Source organism: Protomyctophum parallelum, assembly GCF_964188405.1.
Source record: "Protomyctophum parallelum genome assembly, chromosome: 7".
NCBI classification, from domain to species: domain Eukaryota; kingdom Metazoa; phylum Chordata; class Actinopteri; order Myctophiformes; family Myctophidae; genus Protomyctophum; species Protomyctophum parallelum.
The window spans coordinates 18,132,078-18,157,592 of record NC_139705.1 but is presented as its reverse complement, the minus strand read 5'-3'; the positions used below and the strand labels follow the sequence as shown (position 1 = coordinate 18,157,592).

General features: G+C 43.2%; 1 protein-coding gene across 1 annotated transcript in view; it reads left to right on the top strand.

Annotated features, from left to right (window-relative positions):
• Nucleotides 1-25,162, top strand: part of LOC310861389 (metabotropic glutamate receptor 4-like) — a gene marked incomplete at both ends in the record, with an annotated part of 74,394 nt that extends 49,232 nt beyond the window's left edge. Inside the window, 8 exons of the mRNA XM_083768810.1 lie at nucleotides 1,749-1,949; nucleotides 12,639-12,775; nucleotides 13,561-13,794; nucleotides 15,067-15,376; nucleotides 15,965-16,187; nucleotides 16,780-16,948; nucleotides 19,798-20,044; nucleotides 25,113-25,162. Coding sequence (XP_083624936.1) covers nucleotides 1,749-1,949; nucleotides 12,639-12,775; nucleotides 13,561-13,794; nucleotides 15,067-15,376; nucleotides 15,965-16,187; nucleotides 16,780-16,948; nucleotides 19,798-20,044; nucleotides 25,113-25,162 — 1,571 coding nt within the window. The remainder of the gene's footprint in view (nucleotides 1-1,748; nucleotides 1,950-12,638; nucleotides 12,776-13,560; nucleotides 13,795-15,066; nucleotides 15,377-15,964; nucleotides 16,188-16,779; nucleotides 16,949-19,797; nucleotides 20,045-25,112) is intronic.
• Between the last annotated feature and the right edge of the window lie 353 nt (nucleotides 25,163-25,515).

Sequence of the window (25,515 nt, the reverse complement as noted above, 5' to 3'; positions counted from 1 at the left end):
GTCCAAAGGCGTCATGTGGCACTGAAGGAGTTTTAATTCCTTCAGGGTGCCGGGCAGGCCTACCAACTCTCACGCATTCAGCGTGAGACTCACGCATGAGACGTCTTTCACACGCACTCACGCCACACCCACCATTTCTCACGCACTCACAATATGCACGCCGAGGGGGGCATATAATGTGCCAAAAAAGCCAAGCCGGCTCTCATAATAACAGTTTTCAACGCGGCTCCGCGCGCCGATGTGTGCGTCCTCACAAACGGCAGAGTAGCCGTTCTGCATGAGATAATGCATATGCTGTTAAATGCAGTAGTGTAACCTCCAACTCGTCAGCAGGGTCCCTGACTGTGACGCATGGAAATGAGCCATGCAGAGTTTAACATCGCTTCGAAATATTTTTCATGGAAGACAATAGCCTCCACAACAAGTGACTATCTCTCTTCTATATATATATATTTGGTGTGTGGCGTCTCTTGCGCGAGATGAGGAACGGTGCCAGACGCACATTATAATATGTCTGTGGTGTGTGTCTGTTTGTGTGTGTGTGTGTGTGAAGGGGGAGGGGCCGCATCGCGACTCATTAGTTCTGTTCAGAGAGAGAGAGAGAGACCACAACTGACTGACTGACTGACTGACTGACTGACAGAGAATGTTCCACTGAGGTGGGTGATTAATTTGTGATGTAGTCTGTTTTATCACATCAGAATACGTTTTTATGTAAACCAATATGGATATTTAATAGAAGACATAGGCACACATGGAGAAGGTGCACCATATGACCAATAGGAGACTGACCATCTCTTCACCTGGTGCAACTCTTTCACTCATTTTGTTAAATGCTATTATTCAAAATGCCCTATTATTCAGCATAATATGCAGATATCATTTTCTTTTGCAGTTTAAACAAAAACAATATATCCACAAATATGTTGATGTGGCATGTACAAATATATGTTCATATAGGCCTATTTTTGGATTTTTTTGAGTGGTGCAACCACTCCCTTTCGGAGCTATGTGTGTGGCTGGCTGGCTGGCTGGGTCTGAGCATGAAAACAGCACACCGGAACCGGCCCGGCCCCCCGGGCGCGTGTGTTCATGGGGGTCTGGATGTTCTGGGGAGACCCCCGGGGACCCCCACACAGCGTTGCATCACTCACTTTTTTTTCTAGGGTTGGATGTCTGTATTCCTCTAAATCAATGTTAAAAAAGGCCAAATCAACATTAAAAAAGGCCACTTTTTTTGCGTCGCGCGCATTAAAACACTAAAGTCTCACTCTTGGCTTTTTCTGAAAGTTGGCAGCCCTGGTGCCGGGGTCTTTTCAGCCATATCTTATGCGAGGGGAAAATAATTACCCCAGCCAGGTCCGTGAAGCGAAAGTTAAAACTGCGATTCTGAATTAATAATAACCTAATAAGTCGTCCAATGTCGACCTTGGCGATCTGTGACTTTTAATTTAACTTGTTAAAAAGTAATGCAGAGAAGGAAGCCAGGAAGGGGTTTCTGAACTGCCCGTAGCCCTCCTATGAGACACAGACTGAGTAGAATTAGTTTTTGGTATAATTAAGGACTCTCAGTGCGAGTTATTCTGTTTGTTTGTTTCCAGACATGGGGACTCTCAATACAAGTTATTCTGTTTGTTTCCTTCCAGACATGGATATAAGGACTCTCAATACGAGTTATTCTGTTTGTTTCCTTCCAGACATGGATATAAGGACTCTCAATACGAGTTATTCTGTTTGTTTCCTTCCAGACATGGAGCGCATCGGGAAGGACTCCCAGTACGAGCAGGAAGGGAAGGTCCAGTTTGTGATCGACGCCGTGTACTCCATGGCCCACGCCCTACATGCCATGCACCGTGACCTCTGCCCCGGGAAGGTGGGTCTCTGCCCCAAGATGGATGCCATCAACGGCAGCCTGCTGCTCAAGTACATCCGACAGGTCAACTTCACCGGTGAGTTTATCTGTTAAAGGTCCTACAACATGAAATTCTACTTAAAACAAGAAATATTACATTGTCATATTTGTCAGGTGAAACAAACGCTGTCTCCGTTGTGCATCTTTCCTGCTCCCCAGTTTTAGGCGGTGTCATCAGACGCTCCGCTTTTGAACAATCAGGCTTTCTCATCATAGGGGCTTTTATGGAAATGTATCTCAGGAACAGCTCAACTGATTTGGTCTATATGACCAAATCAGTTGACATGGAGCGCATGGAGAACAACCGATGTCTTCTGTACGCCCGGCCTACTTTGTATAATTCCTGCCCCTCCTTCAGTCTTTAGTTCCAAATTTGCATTTCCACTTTGTTTACGATGTCCAGCATTTTTTCCCCCAAGCTGGCATGGAATGGAAACAAGCCTTGGTTTATCTATCATCAGTATTATAATGTCTCAAAGATAAAAAACAAAACATGCATATCAGCGCCCCCACCACCTCAGGACACTGTGGTACTGCAGCTAAAACTGCTTCAGAAGCCTGAAAGACATTTAGAGATTTATAGGCTCAAACCATTCGAAATATGTTTGAGGAACATAAACAATATGATATTAAATATAAAAAAAACAATGCATGTTGTATGTTGTTTCCTTTAAATACATCCATCCAACATGAATGCATCCGACATGAGTACATGTACATCTGACATGAACACACCCAACAAGTCAACCTCACTGATGAGCTATTCTGGTAAATACATCCGACATGAATTCATCTGTCAAGTCAACTTCACTGGTAATGGTGGCGTAAAGTACGTTTACTCAAGTAACAGTAACTTAACAGTAAGATGTTGAGGTACTTTTACTTTGCTGGAGTATTTCCGAATTCCAAACCTTCTACTTCTACTCCACTAGCCTACATCTCGCATCCAGTAATTGCACTTTTACTCAATTACATGTTTTTGAAAACTTGAGTTACTAATTACAGTACTTTGTAGATTTTGATTATTATACATAGCCTTACAATACCCACTTAATTTCGGCCATTTAAAAATAGGAGATCTACAAGTGCACATAAAGTGTCGCAACAGTGAAGTGATTTAGTTTAATCATTTTATACTCGTAAAGTTTTATTTCAGAGTGCACTTAATTGTTTCACATTTGCTAAAGTGCTCTGAGACGTTTCTTTTGTAGAAGGACCCTTCCATAATTTAGACGTTGATGGCATACTTTTTATTTCACACTTCAGCACTCTGGTAACTTTGTTTTGATAATTGCTCTGTAATTATTCCACAAAGACAGTATTGAACCTTTCAATAAAGGATTAGCCCAGTTTCCTATAAAACCATGGAAACTCACATGCAGTTATGACTGTATTTTCTGATGATGATGACAGCCGACGTAGGAGTATGGATCGTAGAAGCATAATTTTGTGACTTTATTGATCTCTGGCCATGTGTTGTTTTCCGTACTTAGATAAACACAATGCAGACAGACAGGCAGGCAGTAGAGTGAGACAGGTGGAAGGAGACAGACAGACAGGTGGAAGCAGAGAGACAGACAGCTGGAAGCAGAGAAACAGGTGGAAGCAGAGAGACAGACAGCTGGAAGCAGAGAGACAGACAGGTGGAAGCAGAGAGACAGACAGCTGGAAGCAGAGAAACAGGTGGAAGCAGAGAGACAGACAGCTGGAAGCAGAGAAACAGGTGGAAGCAGAGAGACAGACAGCTGAAAACAGAGAGACAGGCGAGTGGAAGCAGAGAGACAGACAGCTGGAACCAGACAGACAGGTGGAAGCAGAGAGACAGACAGGTGGAAGCAGAGAGACAGACAGCTGGAAGCAGAGAGACAGACAGCTGGAAGCAGAGAGACAGACAGCTGGAAGCAGAGAGACAGACAGCTGGAAGCAGAGAAACAGGTGGAAGCAGAGAGACAGACAGCTGGAAGCAGAGACAGGTGAAAGCAGACATACATGTGGAAGCAGACAGACAAAGGTGGAAGCAGAGAGACAGGTGGAAGCAGACATACATGTGGAAGCAGACAGACAAAGGTGGAAGCAGAGAGACAGGTGGAAGCAGACATACATGTGGAAGCAGACAGACAAAGGTGGAAGCAGAGAGACAGGTGAAAGCAGACATACATGTGGAAGCAGACAGACAAAGGTGGAAGCATGCCAGAGAGACAGGTGGAAGCAGACAGACAGACAGCTGGAAGCAGAGAGACAGGTGGAAGCAGAGAGACAGACAGCTGGAAGCAGAGAGACAGACAGGTGGAAGCAGACAGACAGCTGGAAACAGAGAGACAGACAGCTGGAAGCAGAGAGACAGATGGACGCAGAGAGACAGACAGCTGGAAGCAGTGAGACAGGTGGTACCAGACAGACAGACAGACAGGTGGAAGCAGAGAGACAGGTGGAAGCAGACAGACAGGTGGGTGGAAGCAGACAGACAGGTGGAAGCAGTGAGACAGGTGGAAGCAGACAGGTAGGTGGAAGCTAATTGTGTCACCAGACTTTCCACCTCAGAGGAAAGGCTGGTCTGTGTTTCTAAGTTGCTGTGTGATCCGGTCAAGACCGGATGATGAAAAAATAAATCACACCCGTGTGAAGTGAGGGGCTCTAATATATTAAAGTCTAACTCATCTTGATTAGGTGATGTAATGGTGATGTAAAACAAATGGTGCTAACACAGACATTAAACGCTGTTAACAAATAAAGACACAATATGACGAAAACGACACAATATGACATACATTCATTGTCAATGCGTTTACAAAACAAACTTTGAACTAAAGACAAACATTAAACATATATGTGTCCCTGGCTGGGTCTGTCTCTGGGCCTGTCCGTCTGAGCATGGAAATAGCGCTATAGCCTTTTTTTTTTATTATACACGCACATTTCCACTAGGCCGAGGACGACATGCCACTATTTCTTTCCCAAATCAGCCTCACGGTGGCGCCACCATGAGGCCGATTTCTGCACATTGTTTATGTTAGTCGCACAGATTTCATCCAAATATCACGCAAATCGGTACACATGATCTCTGTAGTCATGTGATCAAGACGAGTCTGTTGGATTTCTCAGATTCTACACTGATTAGCTAAGATTGCCTTCCAAAGTTTTCAGGAGTAGCCCGTTTTGTACAAAATGCTGCACATGTCCTGCTCATCCAGAATTCTATCCTCAGAGATGCTATGAGTGATCTGGCTCTGCATTAATTTCCTCAACAAAATGAAGAAAATTGTTGCAATTTGATTATTTATTTTTACAAAACATTAAAGTCGAGTAAAATACATTCTACATTGTGACATTATATAGGCCTACTTTACCTTAATTGGGAACTCTACACATCATGTGGTTATATTATGTGTCTTTACACAGTTAAAATCAATGCTCTACAAAGCCATTACTGTCTGTCTGGAGTCTGCAGTCTGTGGACAGTGCAATGGAGACGCCTTTTAAAAGGGTTTTTTTCTTCTTCTTCTTTTTTTCTGTAAGGAAAAACGGGAAACGTACATAAAAATACACATTATATCCTGGAAGTGTGTCGTATGCAAGCAGGCAGCCTTACTGTACATTAATGTATGTCATACATGCTGACTACATGAAAGAAGAGAGCCGCCAACCACTACAGATAATAATCTGTTGATAATGAGATCATAGTATTGATGTAGGTACTATAATGTACTTTACTGCTTACTGTAACTGTACTTAACACCGTGATGCCTGCATGGTCCTGTAGTGCAGTGCAGGGACAGAGCATGTGGAGCGCAATGTCTATGGCGCCCCCTGCAGGGCCTTTACGGAGGCCTGAGACGGTGGATTTAATTATTTACAGACCCCAGAGAGAGAGAGAGAGAGATGGTCTTTTTCACTCGCACATTAACAAGACACATGCTGGGAAGATGACTGATGCATTCGACTGAGAGAGATAGAGAGACGCACGCATGCACGCGCGCGCACACACACACACACACACACACACACACGTCACACACACAGGGGGAGGGAGAAAGAGAGAGCTGTGTAATTTTGATGAGGCTCTTTTCATGCATTTTAGCAAATGACGATGATAGACGGGAAGACATGCTGGTTTTCCTCTGCGTTGTAACTTGTAGATCAAAGTCAAAGTGCAGCCGTGCCACACTCGGGATTTGATTAGTTGATCTGACCCCAGTTGTACAAAGTCATTTGGTCTAGAGACAAAAATCTAAAAATCTAAAACAAGTACATATAGACTTGGCTGGAACATGACGTTATTTCGGAAAGCCATGCATTGGAGGGTCTAAAAAAAAGGAGAGGGTCTTGGTCAACCAAGTATAACAGGTTTAAATGGTAGAGGGCACTGGATCACACTCACGGTCTATTTATCGTATACATAAATACATTTTGATTGATTGATTGATTGATTGTCCCAGAGGGAGTTCAACAAACCATGTGCAACCCAGATTCGGCACAAACAAGGGACTACATTAATTTCACTCCTATGCCACCAAAATCTGGAAAGCCCTATACCAACAGCCATTAAGACATGCAAATCTCTTGACTCCTTTAAAACTGCTCTCAAAGGGACGCAATTCGAAGTTGGCCCCCATAAATTCTGAATCCCCCCCACCCCCTATACTGTATATGTATTATTTTCCCTTTTTAGTACCTCCTTACATGATTTCCTGTGTATATTTGTACGTCTCTAAATGTTCTGATGAATTGAAAATGGTGGACCCTGTTGCCCTCCACTCCCACACAGAGCTATATATGACTCATTGCTGAGCTTTATGGTGTTCGCTCGTCAGACTGTGTTCACAATTGAGTCAAATTAACGATGAGATGAAGCAGCAGAGCCAGATGCTAAAGCAATAATTATATCGTACCTGTTAATGAGTTGTCAGAGCATCAGCAATACACTTACATCTATATCTACTGAGATTATGTTAATTTGTTTTCAGAGCATCAGCAACACACTTAAATATCTACTGATATTATGTTAATTTGTTTTCAGAGCATCAGCAACACACGTATATCTATATCTACGGAGATTATGTTAATTTGTTTTCAGAGCATCAGCAACACACTTACATCTATATCTACTGAGATTATGTTAATATGTTGTCAGAGCACCAGCAACACACTTATATCTATATCTACTGAGATTATGTAAATTTCTTGTCAGAGCATCAGCAACACTCTTACATCTATATCTACTGAGATTATGTACATTTCTTGTCAGAGCATCAGCAACACTCTTACATCTATATCTACTGATATTATTGTCTCCACCAGCCGAAGGCATGGGGGAGAGTATGTTTTGCACTCCGTCCGTCCGTCCGTGTGTCCGTCCGTCCGTCCGTGAGCAGCTAATCTCGGCCACCGTTAACCCGGTCGATGCCAAATTTTGCACACACACTCCCTGGATGCCAACCATGAACCTCTGCCCCAAACTTTCCAGAACGGCCTGTTATAGCGCCACCAGGAGGCCGCTTTGTGCAAAACAAGTTTTTGCACAGTACACCTACAGATTTTGTCCAAACATCACGCAAATTGCTACACAGTCTCTCTAGAGCCATTCAACCAAACCGGTCTTTCAGATTTCTCAGACTCCATCCTGATTGGTTAAGATTGGCTTCCAAAATTCACAGGAGTGCTCAGTTTCAAACAAAATGCTGCAAATCATGAACACATCGCGTGATTTCCGTGAAATTGTGCACCCACATTCCCACTAGGCCCAGGACGAAATGCCACATGAACAATTACAATTCAGCCTCAAGGTGGCGCTATAACTGGCCCAAAAGTGTTTTTACCTCTAACTGCACGGATCTGTGGATAACTTTGTATGCCAACTCCCTAGAGGCCAAGGAAAAACCTTTGCCTGGAATTTTTCACATCTGCTCTTTATAGCGCCACCAGGAGGCCGACATATGTAAAACACATTTTCTATTATTACTCCTTCACATTTTATCCAAATTTCACGCAAATCGGTACACATGATCTCCATAGTCATGTGATCAAGACAGGTTTGTTTGATTTATCATATTCCATCCTGATTGGCCACGATTGGCTCCTACAGTTTTCAGGAGTAGCAAATGGCCACAACTCCTCAACGCAGCGTCCGATTGCGATGAAACTGTGCACGCATATTCCCACTAGGCTGAGGAAGAATCCTGGTGGAGACCTGTGCCGATTGGCACTTTATCTAGTGTTAATTTGTTTTCAGAGCATCAGCAACACACGTATATCTATATCTACGGAGCTTATGCAAATTTCTTGTCAGAGCATCAGCAACACTCTTACATCTATATCTACTGATATTATGTTAATTTGTGTTCAGAGCACCAGCAACACATTTACACCTACAGAGTATGTTCATTTTTGTCACTAGAACAGTGCCCGTATAGGGGGGTGATCAGGTGTGATCAAATGGCAAATGAAGGGCGAGGTCCACCCAGTTATTATGTATGTGTCCCTTCATGGAGTTCTTTGTCAGGCGTGCCAAATTAGGCTTTTGTGCTGGTTCGGGACAACTGGAAATGCAGAGTACCCGTTCCACCCATATGTCTGTGTCCCTTTTATGCCCATATAAGGAGATTTCTGTATGTTACTCTCTGTGTCCCTTTATTCCTATATATGGGGTTGTGTCAGGCGTGCCCAAATATGGAGTGTTGTGATGTCAGAACAGGCCAGCTCTATATAATGGAGCCTGGGCAGGGGCCCTGTCCAGAGCGTGGGCAGAGGCCTTTTGTGGCGGTTCTGTACAACCGTGGGTCAGACGGAGCTTGTAGGTTTATTGATCAAAATGGTGCGTTGTTCACGGCTCATAGTTAACCCATTCAGGACGGGATCCCTTTTGGTGTTTTAAGCATTATGTTACACTTTAGCTATATGGCACCGAGTGCCACGCTACGAGCTTGTAGATCTGCAAATTTTGAAAAATCATGAAAATGTGCTGTAAAATCTTTGAATATATTATTTCAGAGTGAACGTTTTTTAAATCAAATCTTTGCTTTTGTGGGAAACAGCATAATATTTTCAGATGGGGTTCCGCGGCCAAATACAGATAATTCTGGGGGTCCTTGACATGAAAAAGCTCAGCATGGAGAATGAGTAGTGCATGAGCTGAGGCTGCTTAAGTAGGCTACCTGAATGCACTGTGGAGAGGCAGCTGATTTAAAGAAGCAGAATGAATTTCTATAGGGGGAATGAATGAGGGGAACTATATATACATATAATAACCTTCTGCCTTCCGTGCCTCATTGAACTATCGCTACGCTTGATTTTTTCAAAAATTAGTATTTAGAAGACTTTTTCTTTTTAATCAGTCTCAGCCTCAGTCCTAAAGGGTTAAAGCGTCGCTGCCTCACGGTCGTGTGGTCTTTAAAATAAAACTTCCAGCTGAATATCCGACAAGGCAGAAGCTTTATTAGCTATACAACATTATTAGTTCATGCATTTCCTTTGTTCTCCTATAAAGTACTGCATTGCACTTCAACATCAGGAGCACATCTCCTCGGGAGTAAAGCACGGCGTCGCTAGAACATCCATCTGAGGACAGTAATGTGGAAGAACTAAAGTTTCAACCTTTCAGGAAGAGAGGAAGAGGTGTCTAGTTGTAAAACAACTTATGGCCACTTTACAGCCAACAAGGCTGCTTTATTTATCCCTGCATGGAGGCATAAACATGCTCCATGCATTCTGTTTTACTGTTGGTTTAGCTCCTGTACGGAGCCATAACGTCTGCTCTGGGAACTTTAATTACAGGCCTGACGAGTCCGTACACAACCCACCCTTTATTCCTGAGTAGGCAGAAAGACAGCTAAACACCACACACACAGAGAGAGAGAGAGAGAGAGAGAGTAAAATACTACCTCCAACACAATAGGGTAAAATACAACCTCTAGACAAAGGGATGCTCCTATACGAGGTCAGTATCACCAGAAAGAGAACAATAATTAACTGAACCTTTAACCCACTAAGAACTGAGGCCGCTTGTGCAAACGTATTCTAAAATGTTAACAGCTTTATTATTAAATGTATGTTTCTATATCAGTGGACTGCTGCTCAAGGGGCTCCCCCAGAATTATATGTATTTGGTCGCTGACCCACATCTGAAAATATGTTGTTCCATGAACCTCCCAGAAGCAAAGATTTCAGTTAAAATTGTTTGCTTCAAAAAAATATATCGTTAAAATGTTCATGTTTCACTTTTTTATATTTTTTAAAAACAATGCAGATCTACAAGCTCAAAGGCCCCTTTTCCAACGGTTGGTTCCCAATGGGAACCAGTTCAGTTCTTTTTGGTTCTTAGTCCATGAGCCAGAGCTCCAAAATTGGAACGTTAATAATTGAGTGGGCAAAACCATACCTATATTAGATTGTTATCACCATGATACTTCCCCATTTGATTACTTACACGAAGACAATGATTTATTGTATTACAAATTTTACATTTTTAAATATGCAAATGAGGCATTATGTAGGAAAATATGCAAAATAATAGAAAACATGAAAAAGCTACTACTGTGGAAGGGTTATCATGTATTAATGTACTTGTATTCATCCTAGTATACAATACAACAATTTAATACAGGTCTAGTTTTCCCACCAATTTTGGAGCTCTGGCTCATGGACTAAGAACTAGAAGAAAATACTATATTATATAGTATTTTAATGCATCTGTGCATGTATTTTATGTAATGTTTTATTGTTGTAACTGACTGCCGGTGTGCCAAAGTCAAATTTCCATTTCATGTAAATGTAATGGACAATAAAGTTTCCCTTATCCTTAACCAAAAAGAACTGAACCGGTTCCCATTGGGAACCAACCGGTGGAAAAGTGACAGCCCACATTTAAAATGAAACTTTTTTGATCGGATTTTGATCAAATCTAAACTGATTTCCCGGTTTGAATGGGTTAAGTCAACAGAATGAATAATAGTCCTGAAGGTTCAGCCTCTCTGCTTCACTCCAACCATAAATTACTGTCTCTGCTGCTTTCAGCGCTTTTAAAAAAGCTATCTGGAAACGCTGCAATTTGTGTCTCTATTTCTAACCGTTATTCCTTTTGTTTTAGAAGGAAATGCTTGGAGAAACAGCACGCTGGTCCGTGAAGCCACCCTCTGCCTCTGTGACTTAACAGCAGTGGTGGAAAAAATACTCTAATGTTTTACTTAAGTAAATGTATCAATACTGTAGTATAGAAATACAAGTAAAAGTCTGGAATTCAAAATGTACTTGAGTAAAAGTACAAAAGTATTGGCATCAAAATGTACTTAAAGTACTCATTATGCAGGATGTACCATTTCTACAAATATTTAGAAAATAGCAGATCTACAAGCTCACATTGGGAACATTGTGAGCTATTTTAAAATGGCTGGTTTGTAATAATCCAAATCTTTTTTTTTCTCCTTTTTTTATATCGAGCTTATAGATTGATCGTTTTGTTTTTACACAGGCTGTTCACACAGGCAGATGAAAAATATGCAGTCTACCGTTCATTGTCAATGGAAGCCAGCAAAATGACGTTGCAAAATAATGATGCATGTAGCTGTTCCAAATTAGGGCCTTTCTGTGTGGAGTTTGCATGTTCTCCCCGTGTCCCCTAGGGTAGGTACCCTCACAAAAAACATGCAGTAATCCTGGTCACTAAACTGCCTCCCTCTGGCCAGCCGGGGCGCCTGATGGAGGGGAAAGGAACTGGTTGGAATAACGTGTTCCTTCCACGCTCTACGTCCAACCACGAAACTCCCCACTGTCAGGTGTAAAGGAGCAACTTGGACACTCAGGCATGAAGGAAGCATGAGTTCAAGTCCGTTGCTCTCCCCATGTCCCCCATGTATGGGGACTAGGTTGGTGGAGGGTGTGTAGAGCCCAGGATCACATTAGATGATTGACACAGGGGTGAAAAATGTGTTACAAAATCGTGGGATAAAAAATATTTTAGTAGCTACTCCAAATTAACTCACAACACGTCTTGGCGTCGTTGCGTCTGCCCGTGTGAACGCAACGAGAGAGAGAGAGAGAGAGGCAGACAGTCGGAGAGAGAGAGAGTGAAATTTCTCACAGAAAGACTTTGAGACAACACACTTTTCCACATATTGTTCTATTAACTTCAGAACATTGCTCCATCATCAGTGTCAAGTACTATACTGTGTAGAGTGGACTGGCTCAGCACAAAGTTGAATGAATTTGCAGACGATAACAAAGTGCACGAGAGTTTGGGCCGTTTTGCCGTATCAGCAGGTCTGCAGTTTGCAGTAAGCAAAAAACGGTGTCTCATTTACTTTTCTTTTTCCCTTTTTTTGCCAGCTGCTTCAAAAGCGGCTGGACAACATGGGGCCCTATTTTGCGTGTCTTAAGTACGACTTAAGTATGACTTAACAGACCTGAAACAATGCTGTTTAGCTACTAAAAACAGCCAAACAGCACTGGCCACACCTCCATGTCTTAAGTTAAGTTAAGTCATAAAACCTGGTACTTAAGACACGCAAAATAGGGCCCATGTTTACCTACCTCTACTAGCGACCGTATTAGCGACCTAGTGGAAACTTTCTCATCATTGGCTGCCTCTGGGCTGCCTCTAAGCCAATGGCAGACGTACCCATAGAACCCATAGTCTGAATGGATAAAACCCATATTCTGAACGCTGCAACGTGTTTCATAAACGAGAGCTTGCTGACAGCTGGAAAGCATGACTGAGTTATTGTTGTTTTCTCAGGGATTGCAGGCACTCCGGTGGTGTTCAACGTGAACGGAGACGCTCCCGGTCGTTACGAGATCTACCAATACCAGATGAACAACGACAGCACAGAGTACAAGAGCATCGGACACTGGAGCGACCAGCTGCACTTAGACGTACGTAGTTAACTCCGTTTATTCTGCGGCTTGGTTGAATGCTTGATTCTGATTGGTCAATCGCTGAATTCAGCGGTGGGTGTGTTATTTCTAAATAATGTATGCTTGACTCTAGAACGGCAGTGGCTCAGGTGTAGAGTGGCTGGTAGAGAGGCCCGATGTTTGATACCGGGCTCCCCCAGAGTTAGTGTTTAAGTGTCCTTGGGCAAGACTCTGAACCCCTAATGTGCCTTGCATGATTTCCTCCGCCATCTAAAAAATTCCCCGGCAACCAAATTGTTGATTTGTCTATAGCTGCCCTTGCCAGCAATTTCAATCGTTTTTTACTAACCATTGAAGAACTATAGATTTTTTTCTCCACAACAATCCGCCCACCGATCCTCTGAAAAGAAAAAATCTAATTGGGTAATTACATAAATTTCAATAGAAAAAACTACTTTGGGAGGCCAACTGTTGAAAAATGACTGCCATCTTGGATTTTCAACAGATAAATTTGATCAATACCCTTTGGAGAGCAAATGTACCATATGTAACTCTTTTTATAATGTGCATGATTCCTCCTCTATGTACATTATATAATATGCCCTTAAACCTCTTATTACATTAGACTCAACTGATATTAGACCACAAAAAAAATATGTTTTTATTTTTTAATAATTTGGGGACCCCCCGAAATAATTTGGCGACGCCACCGAGGGGTTGCGACCCACAGGTTGAGAAGCCCTGGCTTAAATGGCCGAACGCCATGTCAGACCAATGAGATGTACCGTTTCTGTCTCCGTCAGACCGACCAGATGCAGTGGCCGTCTGGCAGCCTGGAGGTCCCGTCGTCCATCTGCAGCCAGCCGTGCACTCCGGGCCAGAGGAAGAAGACGGTGAAGGGCATCCCGTGCTGCTGGCACTGCGAGAACTGCGACGGCTACCAGTACCAGGCCGACACCTTCTCCTGCAAGATGTGTCGCTTCGACCTCAGGCCTAACGCCAACCACACCGCCTGCGACCCCATCCCCATCGTTAAGGTAAGGGATGTGTGACTCCACCCCCATCGTTAAGGTAAGGGATGTGTGACTCCACCCCCATTGTTAAGGTAAGGGCTGTGTGACTCCACCCCCATCGTTAAGGTAAGGGATGTGTGACTCCACCCCCATCGTTAAGGAAAGGGTTGTGTGACCCCACCCCCATCGTTAAGGAAAGGGTTGTGTGACCCCACCCCCATCGTTAAGGTAAGGGATGTGTGACTCCACCCCCATCGTTAAGGTAAGAGTGTGTGACTCCACCCCCATCGTTAAGGAAAGGGTTGTGTGACCCCACCCCCATCTTTAAGGTAAGGGATGTGTGACTCCACCCCCATCGTTAAGGTAAGGGCTGTGTGACTCCACCCCCATCGTTAAGGAAAGGGTTGTGTAGCCTGACCCAGAGCGAGACATTTCTCGTCTAGAGGGGCGGGTCGCGCCTCAGAAATGCGCGCACCCTGATTGGATCTCATCGATCTGTCCGTCACCCCCGGCCCCTCCTCTCCCCCCTAGTGCAGCGCTACGTCACATCATTTAGAGCGACGCCCACCCGGAAGGGTTGACTCCCACTTTTAGACTTGTTCAGCCCACGGCTTTTTCCAGGCTTTCATCTTTCGCGCAGACGAAATGAAAGCCTGGCTATCGAGGCTAAGGGTTGTGTGACCCCACCCCCATCTTTAAGGTAAGGGATGTGTGACTCCACCCCCATCATTAAGGAAAGGGCTCTTTGAACCAGTGAAGCACTTTGTCAATTCCGGTTGTGTGAAATGCGCTATATAAATAAATGTTGATACTTTTTCCACCACAGCATGTTAAAGGTAGGATAAGTGATTTTCTTTGGTTAACAAATAAGTAATAAAAAGCTCTATATTGTGATTGTACTCATTGCTAAAAAAATGTTTGTTCAGGTCGGAATACCAATTTTATCCAATCAGTATAGAGAATCTGGATACAGATGAAACAAGTGGAATTATAGGTGACACAAATAAATGAGCAGACAAAATTGAAACTGGAACACTATAAACATTAAGCTGATAAATGGCTACTTTCTCCTGATTGGCTGAAATGTTGTCACCTACCTAAAAATGTTTATTAAAGAGCTGGAGAGACAGGCAGGCATCTGTTACTGAACAAACACTAGCAATGATTACTGTCAGAATATAGTGATTTAACCTTTTAACAAAAACGTTTTGTTTAAACCCCAAAATATCACTGACCCTATACCTTTAAGTGAGACTGTAGATCTGAAAAAGATACATTTGCATCATCCATTCCAAGCTGGAGTGGAGTTCTCCGTGGGCCGTCATCCCCGTGCTGATCTCGGTGGCGGGCATCGGTGCCACCCTGTTCGTGGTGCTGACGTTCGTGCGCTACAATGACACGCCCATCGTGAAGGCGTCGGGCCGCGAGCTGAGCTATGTGCTGCTGACAGGCATCTTCCTGTGCTACGCCACCACCTTCCTGATGATCAGCACACCCGACGTGGGCATCTGCTCGCTGCGCCGCATCTTCCTGGGCCTGGGCATGAGCATCAGCTACGCCGCGCTGTTCACCAAGACCAACCGCATCTACCGCATCTTCGAGCAAGGTTAGGATGCTTAGGATAGGATGCGTATTGCTTCTTAACCAGTGATGAATATGATAGTGTTTTTTTTACCAGCTGCTATATGCAATAGCAACCTGAGTCTATCATTGATGTGCAAGCTAGTCCTCTAGTCCTCTGGCCCAGCTGGTTTTCTCACTGGCTGCCCACCGCAAATATGTCAGGGCGGAAACGAACGACTCAGAACACAATAGTTCCGCCTTAGAGAGTTTTGGTTCCTATACCTAAACTATTCTGCGCTGAAACGGACAAAGAGGGAGCAGACCCCCGCAGACTATAATAATGCAGCTGGTAATTAATTAATTTAATCAATGTTGATTCCATGTAAATGGACAAGAGTTAGCCAGAAGCTAGTTGTGTGCGTGTGCACGTGCGTGCGTTTGTGTGCGCGCACGCATGTGTACGCTCGTTCAGGTAAGCTGTCAGTCAGCGTGCCTCCCTTCATCTCGCTTGAATGTGAGTGTGTGTGTGTGCGCTCAGGTAAGCTGTCGGTCAGTGTGCCTCACTTCATCTGTTGAGTTGAATATGTGTGTGTGTGTGTGTGTGTGTGTGTGTTCGTGTGTGTGTGTTCAGGCAAGCTGTCGGTCAGCGCGCCTCGTTTCATCTCGCCGGCCTCCCAGCTGGTCATCACGTTCAGCCTGATCTCGGTGCAGCTGCTGGGTGTGTGCGTGTGGTTCGGCGTGGACCCGTCCCAGGCCATCATCGACTACGAGGACCAGCGGACGTCCAACCCCCACAACGCCCGCGGAGTCCTCAAATGTGACATCTCTGACCTGTCGCTCATCTGCCTGCTGGGGTACGTACGGCAGGGGCCTCTATAGGGCATAGCAGTGGGTATGGTTTTCTGGTTCCACTGAAAAATCGGCCATTCATTTTTCCCTTAGAGATTTTCAAAAGTATTTACCGGTATATCAATTATTTTAAGCCTAGAATCAAGTCATCCTGGTGATTTGTGACCATAGAACCTTTGCTATAATTAATCGTAGGTACAGCATGCTGTATAGTAGATTTATATTTGTATACGTATATGTAGTCTGAAAACCCACCTCTTCAGTCTCCATCTTAGCCCGTAGCACTTGCTGTAGCACTTGCCACTGCCCCGACAACCTTACAGGCATACGCAAAAGCTCAACTTATGTAACTTAGATGGCATTTTATGTAGACAAAGATATTCATTCCACTGTTAGGTTCTTAGCATACGTATGATTCATAATGACTATTTTTCATGTATTCAATGTATTGCCATGTATTTTTGTTCCTGCTTACTGTACATCGCTCTGGATTAAAAGCGTCTGCTAAATGCCTAACTTGTAAATTGTAAAATTAACCGTAATGGTATACAGCATATTGTATAATAGTTGTATATACATGTATAATTAACCCTATAGGTACAGCATGCTGTTGATGGTGACGTGTACGGTGTATGCCATAAAGACGCGAGGCGTCCCGGAGACATTCAACGAGGCCAAACCCATCGGCTTCACCATGTACACCACCTGCATCGTGTGGCTCGCCTTCATCCCCATCTTCTTTGGAACGTCGCAGTCTGCTGAGAAGGTATACAGAATTGCTTTTTTTTCCCGAACTATCCTGTTTAAAAATCTTGTAGGCTTCAGTAGCTAAAGAATGTGGGCTCGCTCACCGAAAACAGCTGATCTACAAGCTCTCATTCTTTTCTCTGCATGTCCCTGCACTGAGGCAAAGCCTGACGGGAGGCCCGGGCCGGCAGGAAACCCTCTGACTCTACCTTAACTCTTTTACTCATGTAATAAATAGGATTATTTTGACGCAACCCCAGTCAATCAGACTCTCATATCTGTCCACAGACTTACATAAACACACACTCACACGGTAGAAAGAACAGCAGCCACACGGTCACAGCTGCTGAAAACAAAAGCAGAAGGTCAAACACAATGTTTTGCAGCCAGAATGTTTCATTTTGCAGCCAGAATGTTTCATTTTGCAGCCAGAATGTGTCATTTTGCAGCCAGAATGTTTCATTTTGCAGCCAGAATGTGTCATTTTGCAGCCAGAATGTGTCATTTTGCAGCCGGTGTGTGTGTGTGTGTGTGTGTGTGTGTGTGTGTGTGTGTGTGTGTGTGTGCGTGTGCGTGTGCGTGTGCGTGTGCGTGTGCGTGTGCGTGTGCGTGCGTGTGTGTGTGTGAGAGAGATAGAGACAATTGCTGTTGTGTTGCACCATAACAATAGAGTGTTGTTGTTGTTCATGTCAAACTGTCAGAGAGGGAAAGAATGTACCTCCAGTTCTATTTGTGTGTGTGCATGCGTGACGTAATGTGACAAAACTTTTTGAGTGGTGCAACCACTCCAAGGAACAGCAATGTCCGTGTGTGTTCACCTATGTGTTGGTAAATGAGCACCAGTATAACTAGAACTGCACTCTGTCGAGTGCATACTTGCTTGTTGCACACTAGTAGGCCATAAATGGCCAACTAGTGCGCAAGCAGAGCGCGCAAGTACTTTTGACCGCTGTAAACTGTCAAATCTCACTATCTCTGTGAAGGAACATTTGAAATGTCTAATTATTAGGTGTAACTATTTGCTACCTACCTACTTTATGCATATAAACACCTAGTATTATCAAGTATGGTTCAAGTTTCAATTTAGTATACATATACATATACTATATAGAGTATGTAGTTGTAAGTTGATTAGCGGTATACTGTGGTTACTTTGCGCCAAAAACCGTACCAGCCAACCCGCCATTTGATGCGTATGCAAATAAAACAGCAGATTTGTGCCTGGTTTGCTGGGACCAGATTACACAAATGACCATATTTCTTACGTCATCATTGAGAGCTAGTCATACATATACACACCACGTACTCTGGTCCCAGCAGATCAGGCACAATTTGCTATTTTATTTTACTGATTATGTATATAGTATACGTATGACTAGCTCTAAATGATGACGTAAGACATATGGTCATTTATGTAATCTGGTCCCAGCAAACCAGGCACGGATTTGCTGTTTTTTTGCATACACATCAAATGGCGGGTTGGCTGTCACGGTGAACGAAGACCGGGCGAAATTATTACTTGCGCGCTCTGCTTGCGCAAGTAATGAGTACCAGTAGGGGCGCTGTTGTGCAGAAACAGACAGGGATAGTGATGCACTGTTGCCTGCTAATGAGAGAGAGATAGGTGTGGGGGGGGGGGAACTGAGTGCACCACTCAGTTCACACGGGTGTGTTTTTTTTTAAGCCCATGACTGCCAAGGATCGTAATATGACGCAATTCCCCTTTTGGCCACTAGATGCCGCTGTTCTAACCTCTGAGCCACCATTTGTTTTAGTTTTTTTACTGCAAAAAGCACGCATACAATCTGTTACCTCATACATTCTATTGCAGTGAGTCAAAGGAACAGGGTGCAGTCCGAGCCTTCTAACTGCACTGGATTATCAAAACTGAACAGAACTTCTTTCCCAGTAGCAGGAAAGCCACGTGCATCTTTGAGACACATTATCTCTGCATATTGTCTGCATTTTCTGTATACAGGACAGCCACGCGCATCATTTGAGACATAATGTGTCTCTCTTTAATTTACAGCGGCTGCACCCAGACCAGCACCCTGACCATCTCTGTCAGTCTCAGCGCCAGCGTCTCTCTAGTCTATTACACCTCATCCGCACTGCCAGGGATGTGATTGAGCGAACGATGAAATCTCATTAGAATAGCGACATCGTCCACCCCTCCTATATTCACTAGCACAGTCTTATTTTGAGCGAGGTTGACTGGTTCAGGCTACGTCGCAATGCAATGCAATTGCTGACGCTCCATATCAGGGCTTTTTTTTTCTCCGTGCAATATCGCCATTGGTGCGCTGTCATTCGCTCGCTCCTTGCCTGTGCAGATGAGATGTTAAACATAACTCACTTTGTCTCTCTATAATTTCCAGCTGTACATCCAGACTATCTATCAGGTCTATTATACTCCTCACTAATAATCATGATCAAATGGCACAATCTTTTTCTACTCAGTCTGTGTCTCATAGGAGGGCTGTGGGCATCTTAGAAACCGTCCTCTAGTGACAGCATCATTAGGCATCATTTCGCATTACAACTTTTCAGGACTAGAAAGCCTGCAGTTTCTATTAGCTTGTATTCCCCCATCGATGATGTCACTGGAGGACGGTTGACATCCGGTAGAAAAAAATGCGCCATATTTTCATGATTATTAGTGAGGACCTATTATATGAAGATAGGTTGAAAAGTGGTGAAGTGGTCCTTTAATGTCTATACGTCTCTCTCTATTATGTACAGCTCCACATCCAGACCCACCACCCTGACCATCAGTGTCAGCGCCAGCGTCTCTCTGGGCATCATCTACATGCCCAATGTATTACTGCTCAAAGTGACAGATGTGTTCCCCGCTCTATGTCCTTACAGCTCTACATCCAGACCACCACTCTGACCATCTCAGTCAGCCTCAGCGCCAGCGTGTCTCTGGGCATGCTCTACATGCCCAAAGTCTATGTGGTCCTGGTCCATCCCGAGCAGAACGTGCCCAAGCGCAAGCGCAGCCTGAAGGCTGTCGTTACCGCGGCGACCATGTCCAACAAGTTCAACCCCAAGGGAGGCCTGAGGCCGAACGGAGAGGCCAAGAGTGAACTGTGTGAGAGCCTGGAGACGCAAGGTTGGTCAATTAACGAATTAATACAAATTAATACTAATTATTATTACTAATAGAGAGGTCAAGAGTGAGTGAGTCTGGGGACACAAGGTTATTGTCATTAACGTTAATTGACCATTTTGTTAATTGTGTTCAATTAATCAACATAGCATAACACATTACACAAGCGTTTGGGAGATTAGCTGCACTCAAACATGCAAATGAATACTCTGAAAATGAAGGTCCATTTTGAAACACACTGAAAATGAAGGTTTATTTTGAAACACACTGAAAATGAAGGTTTATTTTGACACTCTGAAAATGAAGGTTCCATTTTGACACACTCTGAAAATTAAGGTTAATTTGGACACACTATAAGGTGTATTTTCTACCCTGCCATTCAGACCGTGTAGAAACACTGTGAAACTGAAGGTGTATTTTTTCAGACTCTGTAGAGGGACCAGAGCCCAGTGAAGGGCTGTAGACCCTCAAAGGTAAAACTAGAACCTTTAAGCTTGTTGCATCCTTCTCACTTTAATGGATGATGATGGTAACCCTTGAAAGGTGCTGAAAGTTTGTTTGTTTCAACAAAACAATGTGTTGTTTAAAGCTCTATATTGTGATAGTTATAATTTGCTATAGTGTGCCAATTTCATCCGATCAAAAGAGAACTCTTTCATGATACACGATAAATACATAAAATTATAACAATTAATTCTACCACAATAAAGAGCTCTTAAACAATTAATTATATCACAATAAAGAGCTCTTTAAACAATGAATTATGTCACAATGAAGAGCTCTTTAAACAAAAACAAACACGTACACCCCTTTATTGTTCTGCTCATGCTCACTCCTGCCTGACATGCACAGAGAGAGAGAGAGAGACCGTATATATACTGTATATGGCTGACCACTGCTGCAGACATTTAGGTGAAATGCAAGAGGACAAACTATGTGTATATTTATCATTTGTCAATACAGTTCATTGAGGACGCCACGTCCCTCCGGTCGAAAACTATGTTCAATCACGCTGACCGCATGCATGGCTGCTTGGTGCACAGAGACATGCTGGATCTCTGCATGTTTGTTGAACACTTTGCATCTGAACGGTTTGACTAACTCTAACGCTATAGTGCACTGGGTCCCAAACACTGGGCCGGAACCCATTTGTAGATCGTTATGGGACCCCTTTTTTATTTCCTAAATTTGGTTTTTCAATTATTATTTCAAAACATTAAAAAAACTTTGTAACTTCATCTAAGAAATGTCCATTAATTATAAGCAAAGAAGTAATGTACTAAATAGCCAATCTGCATGTAGATCTGTCTAAATTCTGTTTTGGATCACAGGCTAAAAAGTATAGTGAAAATACATATAACAATAACTGGTATGTGGGGGTCACAGCCTCACAGCTAGAGTGTCCGGGGTTCGATTCCTGCCAGGGACGCTGTGTGCGCTTTCTCTCCTCTGCGTCATCAGTGCCCATAACCTAGGTGGGGTTGGCTGAAAGGGCCTTTCTGTATAGTTTGCATGTTCGCCCCGTGTCCCCTCACAAAAAACGAAACAAAAGAAAAATAATCCTGGTCTCTATACTGCCTCCTCATGGTCATCCTGATGGAGGGTTGGAATAACGTGTTCCTTCCACGCGCTACGTCCATCCGGGGAAACCCCCCCTGTCGAGATGATAAGAATCGGCCTGCTCACTCCTCATGCACTGAGCTCAGTTAGGGGCTCTTCCCAGGTTGGCAGAGGGAGAGTAGGGCCCAGGATTACATTTTAGGCAATTGGCACCGGGTGGTAAATGTGTTACAAAACCATGGGATTGATTCATTTAATAAATTCATAAATAAAGTACTACTGTGTACTTCATCTGTAGTTGGCGCCATACAGTGCGTCTTATCACCTGTTCTGTAATCAGCTATGAAATTTGAGGTGTGGAATTAGAAGATGAAAAAGGTTATTTTTTTGCGGTTGAAGTTTTCCTTTGAAGAGGAACTTGCATATATTTAATCTAAACCCTGTAAGGCCTATTATTGTCTCCACCAGGCCGAAGGCGTGGGGAGAGAGTATGTTTTGCACTCCGTCCGTGTGTGTGTGAGTCCGTCCGTCCGTCTGTCTGCGTACACCTAATCTCCGGCACCGTTAATGCGTCATCAATGCCAAATGTACACACACACTCCCTGGATGCCAACGACGAACCTCTGCCCAAAAAATTCCAGAATGGCCTGTTATAGCGCCAAGGAAAAACCTTTGACCTGCATTTTTCACATCTGCCTTTTATAGCGCCACCAGGAAGCCAACTTTTGTGTAGAGCCCAGGATGACATTAGATGATTGACACAGGGGTGAAAAATGGGTTACAAAATCGTGGGATAAAAAATATATATATATAAAAAAAAAAAAAGGAAGCCAACTTTTGTAAAACAAATTTTTTATATTGATTCTGTCCAAAATCCCGCAAATAGTTACACATTATCTCTATAGTCATTTGTTCAATCCGGATCTGTCTGATATTTCATATTCCATCCTAATTGCCTAACATTGGCTTCCAAAATTGGCAGGATTGGCCGGTTTTGAACAAAAAGCCTCAAATCATGAACGCAGCGTGCAATTTATGTGACTTTTTCCACACACTTTCCTACTAGGCAGAGGAATATATCCCACTCCTTCCACATTAGCCTGTTATAGCACAACCAACAGGTGGATTTTTGCTAAACACATTTTTGGAACAACATGCCTCCAATTGCCAAAGGCGTGAGAAGAAATGGCAACCTTTTCACATTGACCTATTATTAGAGCACCACCAGGAGGCCATGATAATCTGACCTGGCCTGGTCCCGAGGGGCACTTTTTCTAATTACTGTATGTATATCCCCAGTGAATTGCCTCTGTGCAAAAAAATACTCATGTTTTACTTAAGTAGGCTAACAGTATCAATATTGCAATATAGAAATACTCTGTTACAAGTAGGCTAAAGGTTGGGAATTCAACATTTACTTGAGTACAAGCACAAAAGTATTGGCATCAATGTATTTAACATACCAAAAGTAAATATACTCATTGTGCAGAATCTCCCATTTCAATATTTCAAATGCTAAAATAATATTTTGAAAATAGCAGATCTACAAGCTCACCATGCAAGCTTGTAGATCAGCTATTAGTAAGGTACAACGAGTAAAAGTACAATATTTGGATTCACGAGGTAGTGGAGTAAAATTACTGGTAATTGGAAATACTCAAGTAAAGTACAAATAACTCACAATTGGACTAAGTACAGTACTTAAGTAAATGTACACTGCTTTCCAGCCCAAACTCTTGTAAATAGACTATACCCACTACTTTCGCAAAGTGTTGTTACGTCAGATTTTCACCCTTCCTCTAAATAGAACTATTATAAGCATTGGCACATGATAGTTCACCTTTTGCATCACTTGTTTTGCAATAATGTAATTTTAGAACGGATGGTTATTAGCAAGGAGTGAACTTTTCCAACAGAAATCAATACACGTTGCAGTTTGGTCTTATCGTTATTTATTTATTTATTTTTAGAAGGGAACATTCGTCTCTCTTCACACTTTTCGTCTGACATTGTTTGAATTTAGATGTTATTTAGTCTGGGGCGGACGGGTGTAAACCTTGTAAGTCCCAAAGACCAATGGATCCAATGCAGGTATAATTAGACTTGATTAAAACAATCTAAACTAGAACTGCACTCTATCGAGTGCATACTTGCTTGTTGCACACTATTAGGCCATAAATGGCCTACTAGTACTTTCGACCGCTACAAACTGTCAAATCTCAGTAATGACTACTTGTGCCTGATACGGCAGTGGTGTCAGATTACATACATGTATACATAGGAGCATTACTTTTAATCCTCCCAACACTAAAACATATCGTCATTACGTCACCATCGAAAACCAATTACACTCTGGCATTGGGTCCTTTAATCCACATATTTTTTACGTCATCATTGAGAGCTAGTTATACATACATGTAATTTGTAAGTTGATTAGCGGTATACTGTGGTTACTTTGCGCCGTACGCACCGTCCCAGCCGTCCCGCCACTTTTGATGCATATGCACCGTCCCAGCAAATTGTGCCTGATACGGCAGTGGTGCCAGATTACATACATGTATACATAGGAGCATTACCTTTAATCCTCCCAACACTAAAACATATCGTCATTACGTCACCATCGAAAACCAATTACACTCTGGCATTGGGTCCTTTAATCCACATCTTTTTTATGTCATCATTGAGAGCTAGTTATACATATACACACCATGTAATCTGGCACCACTGCCGTATCAGGCACAGTTTGCTGGGACGGTGCATACGCATCAAAAGTGGCGGGTTGGCTGGGACGGTGCATACGAGTCCCGGGCGAAACTATTACTTGCGCAAGTAATAATTGGAGGCTTTGTAATTAATTGATCAACATTAATTGCATTTTAATCGCATAACAATATTTGACCTGAGAACAGTGAAGCATTTGTTCAAGTGGATTTTTGCTATACGAGTGAATCAATGAACAGTGACTATAAGCTTAAACAATAACACTTTTTAAAAGTATTAATATTAATATACTAATAGTTAAATATGCACATACAAGGCTTCTGCACGACAGCAACCATTTGTTAAATAACATGTTTTGTTCACCCTTCGGAGGCAGAAATCACCTCACTAACAGACAGACATAATGATGATGATGATTATTATGAATGTAACACACTGTTTGATATTATATAAATGTTGGTGCAGTTGGTGGCAGTCGACCGCACCCGCTGCTCTTTTCTTTTTTCTCCTGACAGTGACGAATTGAATAGCCTACAGGCCATAGGAAACGAGGTTAATTGTCATGGTTCCTTCTTTCTTCAAAACATATCAATAGCCTAATAATGAAATAGCAGAGCTTGTAGAACTGCTACTTCCATTATATTTGAAATAAGTGGTTAAATGGAGTCAAACGTAAAATATTTGTCTTTTTGTGGAGTGAAACCCATAAGTATCCCCCCCCCCCCCCCCCCCCTAAAGCAAAAAAAAAGAAGACAATGCAGTAATCAATGTACTTTGTCACTTCCTCCAGCGCTGGCCTCTAAGCAGACGTACATCAGCTACAGTAACCACGCCATCTAAACACCTGGGAGATGTCGACATGTCGGAACCCACTGCCGAGCTGAACGGAACCGCCTGCCCGCCTGCCTGCCTGTCTGTCTGCCTGCCGAGGAGGGACCACCTGACCACCGCACCGCGGGGGGAAAAACACCTGACCACCGCACCATGGGGGGGAAAACACCTAACCACCGCACCGCGGGGGAGAACCACGAAACCATACATACCAGCTGCCTCCGCAGAACTGGGAAATACCGGGATAGCGGGGAAAAAGAAGGGATTCTCACTTCATAAAACACAAGCAAAAAAAGAAGAAAAAAAAAGACTGGATGTTGTTTGGTTTTTGTTTGGTTTCGTTTTCCCCTCGTTAGAGGATC